The sequence below is a fragment of the Mus musculus genome, chromosome 10, assembly GCF_000001635.26.
Source record: "Mus musculus strain C57BL/6J chromosome 10, GRCm38.p6 C57BL/6J".
Lineage (NCBI taxonomy): Eukaryota > Metazoa > Chordata > Mammalia > Rodentia > Muridae > Mus > Mus musculus.
In genome coordinates this window covers 128,294,201-128,302,739 of record NC_000076.6, presented here as the reverse complement: position 1 = coordinate 128,302,739, position 8,539 = coordinate 128,294,201, and the positions used below count along the sequence as shown (strand labels likewise).

The 8,539-nt window shown below is 45.7% G+C and overlaps 1 protein-coding gene and 1 non-coding gene across 2 annotated transcripts; both read left to right on the top strand.

Moving 5' to 3' along the window:
* Window positions 1-3,217: 3,217 nt before the first annotated feature.
* On the top strand, window positions 3,218-3,321 carry Gm23241. Its single transcript, XR_003949162.1, has one exon. It is a non-coding gene; the product is annotated as a U6 spliceosomal RNA (small nuclear RNA).
* A 1,334-nt stretch (window positions 3,322-4,655) lies between these two features.
* On the top strand, window positions 4,656-6,600 carry Il23a (interleukin 23, alpha subunit p19). The gene is made up of 4 exons (NM_031252.2): window positions 4,656-4,929; window positions 5,149-5,250; window positions 5,516-5,662; window positions 5,765-6,600. Exons 1-4 carry the CDS (start codon window positions 4,768-4,770, stop codon window positions 5,942-5,944), a joined length of 591 nt encoding a protein of 196 aa, NP_112542.1. The 5' UTR covers window positions 4,656-4,767; the 3' UTR covers window positions 5,945-6,600.
* Window positions 6,601-8,539: the final 1,939 nt, after the last annotated feature.

Here is an 8,539-nt window from a genome sequence, read left to right as displayed (position 1 = left end):
AGACTGTCAAAATTCCCCTAGACCGTGGAGCTGGACATTGACCCCAAGAGAGAGATAAACAGTAAACTGAGTCAACTGAGCTGTAGCTATTCTGAGGGGTTCTTGATTAATCTCCAACTAAGAGATCCTACTGCCTCTCCCTCTCCTGTGAGAGTGTGTCACCGTGTCTAAAATATTTGGGGGTACTGGCTGTGTACTAAACTGCTTTGGAATTGGTCCAGGCTGTGAGATGTCTTAGGTTGCCCAAACTCAGCTCTGTCATCTCTGTTTTTAAAGGCCCTGTGCCACTAGTGGTCCATACCTACAATACCTGCATTATTAAAGCAGAGGCAGGAATCCCTTACAAATTCGAGGCCAGCCTAGGCTACATAGATAGTAAGGACCAGGCTTGCTATGGCTACATGGTGAATATCCCTTTCAACAGGTGCCTGTGGAAGAAAGTTCTCACCAATAATAAACACCAATAATAAAACTTTTAAAGCATTTATTGGGCCAGGCATAGTGGAGGTATATTTGTAATGGCAGTAATCCTGAGGCAGGAGGATTAGTGTTCAAGGTTAGCTTCTTCTATATAGCAAGTCCCAGGCTAGTCAGGTTACATGAGACCCTGTTTCAAACAAACAAAAACCAGGCTAAGTGGGATGGCAATCCCACCACTCAGGAGGCAGAATGGATTTCTGTGAATTTGAGGACAGCTTGGTCTACGTAGTGAATTCTAGGCCGACCAAGGTTAGACAGTGAGACCCTGTCTCAAAACACCCCCCTCATCCAAATAAAAATGTATTTCTTTTCAAAAAGGTGAAAGAGGATTTCAAGATGGTACAGCAGGTAAGGATACTGCTACCAACTGTCAGGGTCTGAGTTCCATCCCTGAGACTCAATGTGGTTGTCTTCACATTCATACTGTGGCACACATACATAATAAATAAATTTAAGTGTCTATCTGTCTCTGTCTGTCCCTCTGTCTCTCTCTCTCTCTCTCTCTCTCTCTGTGTGTGTGTGTGTGTGTGATTTTTCTCTCTCTCAATAAAGGCAAGCAAGTAGAACTTCAAGAAAGAACCCTGAGGCAGATGCATCGGGACTTCATCTATGGATGTTCTGCAGCCTAGCCTACCTGAAACTCTATCTAAAAAAAAAAAAAAAAAACAAAATAAAATAGTAATGGGGTGGGCAAGGGGGACATAGGCACTTGGGTATTCCACACACCAAGAAATCCTACATCAAAATAGAGAACACCTAACTCAAAGGATCTCTGGCTTCGCTGGTCCTTAGATTTAAATTTTCATACAAGGACTTAGGTGCTAAGAGACCCAGACAGTCCCTACACAGAAATCTCCATATTAAAGACTCATAATTGAAAGAGACCTCACAGACCACGGGAGTTAAGGAGCTTGAGATACTTGGAGTAAATCGGTTACTTTTTGGTTTGTTGAGCTGAATTCTCAGTAAGGAGTCCAAACTAGACTTGAACTTGTAATCCTCCCTTCATATTAACCCCAGAACTGGGTATACAGAAGGGTGCCATCAGACCTCACTCAATAAACTACTTTATGAATCAAAATCTACTTCCACTTGAGTTTCCTCACAGTATCCAATATAATGACACAGTAATTTTACATGGAGCGAAGCACACCTGTAACCCCAGCGCTTGGGAAGTGGAGGCAGGAAGATTAGGAGCTCAAGGTCATTCCGAAACCAGTCTGGGCAACAAGAAACTGTCTCAAAAACAAGGAACTAAACTGCAGAATATGGGTTGAGCCTGATACAGGTCTATAATCCTTGTTACTAAAGCTAAGTTAGAAGACTCAAAATACAGGGCTGGAGAAATGGCTCAGCGGCTAAGAGCACTGACTACTCTTCCAGAGTTCCTGAGTTCAATTCCCAGCAACCACATGGTGGCTCACAACCATCTGTAACAGGAGCTGATAACCTCTTCTGGTGTGTCTGAAGACAACTACAGTGTATCATATACATAAACAAGTATATCTTAAAAAAAAAAAAAAAAAAAAAAAAAGCTGGGCATGGTGGTGCACGCCTTTAATCCCAGCACTGGGGAGTTCGAGGCCAGCCTGATCTACAAAGTGAGTTCCAGGACAGCCAGGGCTATACAGAGAAACCCTGTCTTGAAAAACAAACAAACAAAGACTGACAATGTAAAGATAAACTAGGTGCGGTAGTGCTTATGTTTTTATTCCTGGGGATTCAATGGCTGGTAGAACACTTGCCTAGCATGTGTGGAATACAAAGCCAGGTTGGAAGACTAGCAACCCGTGGTCAATTTCTGGAACCTACACAAAGGTACAAAGAGAGGGCTGTCTGGACAGAGCTGTCCTCTGATGTCCACAGGCATCCCGAGGCACACATGCACCTGCACACACATAATAATTTTAAACAATTTTTAAAAGTAGAATTTTGTGTTCGGCGCTACAGCTAGCCATTTCCCAGCTATGAGGTCTTTGTTAAACGACTTATCTTTGCACCTCAGTCTCCCCAGTAAATCCATGATATAATATGCACGACGTAGAATTTACTGAGACTTAGATTAATGCTCGTAAAATGCTTAGATCAGTGAGAGTTAGATACGAATTAGCCATCATTATTAGCTATAGTCATTAACCACCTGGGGAAACTTCAATTGGATTTGGAGTCTGGGCATTCGTCTGGAAAGGCCTGTCTAGGAGTGTCTTCTGAATGTGATTTGCATAACGGTTGAGCCCCCCCACCCCACGCTGACGTCAAGGGCTTCTTGAAGCTCTAGGTCAGCAGCAGCCTTGGAAGTGGTTCCAGCTGCTAGCCACTTTGGAGTCGCCACACCAACCCCACTTCCTACTCAACTGCTAAAGCACCAGGAAGTAAAACAGCTGAGAGCCTGTGCCTCCAACTCACTCTGTCAATCTCTTCCCACCTCATCTTCGTTTCCGTATCTTTCTTCTCACCTTTTATCTCCTACCTGTGAGGACTCTCAGGACTCTGAGCAGATGTAGCAAAAGAGAGACACTGCACAAAATAACGAGGACTCCCTTATGCATCCTCCTCCCAATTCCTTTATTCCATTTATATCTGTCCTAGGTAGACAAATCATTTCTCCCCCAAACCGAGCTAATTCTCAGATGCTGGAAATGTTTCACTGGAAGGGAGGCAGAGTCATCACAGAATCCTAATAATAGTATTTAAACCAAAAGCTTCATTCGGGCAGTTTAAAATAGTCCCAAAGGGTATTTGCTTCAGCTGTACCTTACTAAAATTGGAAGGATACAGAGAAGATTAGCATGGCCCCTGTGCAAAGATGAAATGCAAATCCATAAAGAATTTTATAATTAAAAAAAAAAGAAAGTCTTCAGGCAGAGGTGGTACACAGCTTTAATCCCAACACTCAGGAGGCAGAGGCAGGGGGATCTCTGAGTTGGAGACAGCATGGTCAACATCTTCATATCACCTCTAGTTCCTCCCTGTGTAATCTGTCTGATATTTTTTGAGGCATGAGTTCCAGGACAGCCAGGGATACACAGAGAAACCTCTGTCTCCAAAACCAAACAAGAGTCCTAAGTGAAAGGGGACCCCCATTGAGAACTTGTCTCTCAGAGGAAAAGATAACTTTTGAGAGCCTGCCGTGTGGTCATCTATGGCCTCACTCTGACGTCCAGATGGTGCAGGGACCCTACACTGGGGTTGGGGGAGTCCCAGCTTCAGACCACCCTCTCCTCCCACGTCCAACCCCACTCTCACAGCTGCTTCCCTGGGTGTTACATCATGGAAGGTGATGAAATCAATCAGCCATCAGCGGGTTTTACCCGTGGATGCAACAGGCTGAAAGGCCAGCACGGGTCATCATCGCTGTACTTTCAACCACCCAGAACTTCTGTCTATGCTTTCTAGCTATGGGGTGGGAGCAGGGGGTGGACTGCCAGTCCCCGACTCCCTGAAAAATCATTACCTAAATCCCGCAGAACCGATGGCAACTGTAGGCTAAGCAGGCTGAGAAATGAAGAGGTTCTTAGCCAGCATTCTCACCCGGGGAATGCCCTTACTTACTATTTCTTACTGCCCCTCTGAGGCTTCTCAGATCACAGAAGGTGATCTAAGAAGGTGGCTTCTATCACCTTCAAAACCAGGGCCGCCTGGTGAAAAGAACATGGAAAGAAGGAAATGCCTTGGTCTTACATAGAAGGCATGACACGGGAACCAGACTTCGAATCTGAGGTCACCATGGGATTTGGAGATGAATGAGTGCTGTTTTGGTTTTCCCTCGGGCAAGAGGAAGTGAGGAAATCGGACTGGGGTTGGGTAAGAATAAAGCCTTGAGAAGCAAAAAAAAAAAAAAAAAAAAAAAAAAAAAAAAAACAATATCAGGCAGATTACACAGGAAGGAACTGGAGATATTCATTTAAATGTCCATTACTTCCCTGCCCCTTCTGCAGTCTTCTGTGTTCCTGGAGAGCATGACACATGTGTCCCGACCTAGGCCTCTAGCCACAACAACCTCACCACTCATTTCCCCTGGAACTGAAGCGGCATACCTGGGCTCTCCAAAGAGGGAGATGATGTAGGGAGGGGAATCCCACCTGCTCTGAGTCACCTGCTAGTGTGAAGGGCGGGCCTTACAGTGCAGGGACCTTAAAAAGAGACTGGGAGACAAAAGGAAGAAATCAGGAAGCCGCTTAGAAGTCGGACTACAGAGTTAGACTCAGAACCAAAGGAGGTGGATAGGGGGTCCACAGGCCTGGTGCAGATCACAGAGCCAGCCAGATCTGAGAAGCAGGGAACAAGATGCTGGATTGCAGAGCAGTAATAATGCTATGGCTGTTGCCCTGGGTCACTCAGGGCCTGGCTGTGCCTAGGAGTAGCAGTCCTGACTGGGCTCAGTGCCAGCAGCTCTCTCGGAATCTCTGCATGCTAGCCTGGAACGCACATGCACCAGCGGGACATATGGTAAGTGTCAGCTCCTGGGACCGCGCAGAAAACCTTCCCAGTCCTCCAAGTGTGTAGGTTTAATGGAAGCTGTGGCCCCGGGTGGATCTGGAGGGTTGGAAGCCATCGTGGAATGAGATAGGACAGAAGACTGGGGCTTCTGGAAGAGTTGTGGGCCGGCGGTTGAGCGGAATGCAAAGCGGTCACCTCGCCTCACTGTTCCCACTCCCTCCATTACAGAATCTACTAAGAGAAGAAGAGGATGAAGAGACTAAAAATAATGTGCCCCGTATCCAGTGTGAAGATGGTTGTGACCCACAAGGACTCAAGGACAACAGCCAGGTACCACTAAGCCGATGTTGATGTGTCTAGGAGAGGGAGGTGAGAGGAAGCTGAGCGTCCATGGCCATTTAGCTTTGTCTGAGATGACGAGGAGCCATAGTTGGCTTGAAGCCAGCCTGAGCTGTGGGTGGTAAGTTTAAGGCCAAAGCCTAAGGTAGTGAAATGCTGTCTAAAGAAAGAAAAAGGAAAAACAGTGGAAGGAAGAAAGGCAGGCAGGCACTAGGAAAGAGGATCTATCTGTCTTGATTGTTTTCTTCTTTCCCAGTTCTGCTTGCAAAGGATCCGCCAAGGTCTGGCTTTTTATAAGCACCTGCTTGACTCTGACATCTTCAAAGGGGAGCCTGCTCTACTCCCTGATAGCCCCATGGAGCAACTTCACACCTCCCTACTAGGACTCAGCCAACTCCTCCAGGTATGAACTAGGGATCTGGAAGATAGGGCTAGCCAGTGTTTGAAAAAGAAGCTCGGAGCTTAGTATCTGGAGTCCTTTCTGACTGTGTCCTGTGTCTTTCAGCCAGAGGATCACCCCCGGGAGACCCAACAGATGCCCAGCCTGAGTTCTAGTCAGCAGTGGCAGCGCCCCCTTCTCCGTTCCAAGATCCTTCGAAGCCTCCAGGCCTTTTTGGCCATAGCTGCCCGGGTCTTTGCCCACGGAGCAGCAACTCTGACTGAGCCCTTAGTGCCAACAGCTTAAGGATGCCCAGGTTCCCATGGCTACCATGATAAGACTAATCTATCAGCCCAGACATCTACCAGTTAATTAACCCATTAGGACTTGTGCTGTTCTTGTTTTGTTTGTTTTGCGTGAAGGGCAAGGACACCATTATTAAAGAGAAAAGAAACAAACCCCAGAGCAGGCAGCTGGCTAGAGAAAGGAGCTGGAGAAGAAGAATAAAGTCTCGAGCCCTTGGCCTTGGAAGCGGGCAAGCAGCTGCGTGGCCTGAGGGGAAGGGGGCGGTGGCATCGAGAAACTGTGAGAAAACCCAGAGCATCAGAAAAAGTGAGCCCAGGCTTTGGCCATTATCTGTAAGAAAAACAAGAAAAGGGGAACATTATACTTTCCTGGGTGGCTCAGGGAAATGTGCAGATGCACAGTACTCCAGACAGCAGCTCTGTACCTGCCTGCTCTGTCCCTCAGTTCTAACAGAATCTAGTCACTAAGAACTAACAGGACTACCAATACGAACTGACAAATACTACCACTATGACCTGTGACAAAGCTGCATATTTATTAAGTGGGAAGGGAACTTTTGATATTATTTATCCTTGTAACAGTATAGATGATGGTTATTTATTCTATTTATAAGGAATTATGTATTTTTTTTTTCAATAAAGATTTATTTATGTGGCTCTCTGGGTCTAAATTTCTAAGTGTAGTCGGGAGAGAAAAGAGATGAGAAAACAGATGGGAAAAGTAGGGCCAAGTGATAACAACATGAACCCCTTCTACGCTGACATCTCAGGTCAAAGGCCTCAGAGCATGCTGGGTTCTGAATGGACACACCTGTGTCGAGTTCACTGAATGATAATACGGTATCTCCACTGCCGAATATGCTCGGTCTTTTTAGACTTGTATGTATGATGTTCATGTATGTGTATGTATATATATATATATATATATATATATATATATATACATACATATACATACACACACACACACACACATATATATATATATATATATATATATATATATATATATATATAGGTTCACTATGCAGTTTTGGCTGGCATTGAACTCAGCACAGATCTGCCCGCCTCTTGTCTCTTTAATGCTGGGGTTAAAGGTGACACCTCTCCCAGCTTTGTGCCAAGTTAACTTGAACCTAGTTTAGCAGATTGATTGAACTAACCTACCTTGTCAGCTTGCTCTGGAGAGCCTGTCTCAGCCTCCCAAGGGCTGGAATTATAGATGGGGAACGAGACCCATCCATTATTTATGTAGGTATTGGAGCTCCAATCTCCACATTTCTCCAGTCTGCACATTTGCCTGGCAAGGGCTTTACCCACACCAGCCTGTCGGGAATTTATGGCCTCAGTGCAGTATCACACCTGGCTTGAATTTTTGGTGTTTGTTTTTTGAATAGGGTATTTCTATGGAGTCTTGTAACTCCTTGACACATTGACCAGGATGATGCTCAATTCAGAGCAATCCTCTTACTTCAGGATCATAGGTGGGCCACCAAGCCTGGTAAAGTTTTGGTTTGACTTCTCAGACAGTCCAAACAGGCTTTGCACTTGTGGCTGGCCTCCTTCCTCAGCCTCCCAGGTGCTGGTATTATAGACATGAAGTCTAAGACAAGTAGGCTTTTTCTATCAGTAAGGCTTCTTTGATGGCTAAGCAGAGATTACAAGGGATTCAGGTCAGGGAGTGGGCAGTACAGCTGTAGGCAACATGTTTCCCCAATCCGTTACTTTCTTCCCTGACTTCATGGCCATGAGTGTGTGTGTGTGTGTGTGTGTGTGTGTGTGTGTGTGTGTGTGTGTGTGTATGTATCCATGTATGTATATCTAACCAAACACAGGAACCCAACTCACAACAGATACAAGTGAGAGTTTAGTTTTACCATAGGGTTGGGGATTGAACCCAAAGCCTCAGGCATACCAGACAAGTGCTCCATCACTGAGCTGCAGCCCTAGCTTAGGACTTCAGTTTTGAGCAGGTCAAGCATTACAGGAAGATGAAGGCAACTCACAAGGTCTGTGAGTCTCCCTTAAGGATCTCTGTAAACTCCTTCAGAAGGAAGATTGCTTAGTACTCAAGTTAAAACTTTAGCCTCAAAAGTAAAGAAGAATGAGGAGGAAGAAAAAAGGAGGGGGAGGGGGAGGAGGAGGAGAAAGGGTGGGAAGAGGAGGAGAGGTGGGAGGAGGAGGAGGAGGGAAAGTTGGAAAAGGAGGAGTGGGAAGAAAAGAAGAGGAGGGGGGAGGAGGAGGAGGAGTGGGAGGATCTCTGAGTTCAAGGCCACCCTGGTCTACAATGTATCCAGGACGCCAGGGTTACAAAGTTAAACCCAGTCCTAAAGGAAAAAGAGAGAAGGGTGGGGTGGGGGAGGGAGGAGTGGAAGATTAAAAAGGGAGGGGGATTAAAAAAAAGAGCAAGGAGGAGCAGATGGGAGGTTTTGGACGGAGAAAAGATAAGGAAAAATGATGTAATTATATTATAATCTCAAAAAAAAAGTGAAAAAAAGCTAGGTTTTTTTGTTGTTGTTTGTGGTGGTGGTTTTGTTTTGTTTTGGTTTGGTTTGGTTTTTCGAGACAGGGTTTCTCCGTGTAGCCCTGGCTGACC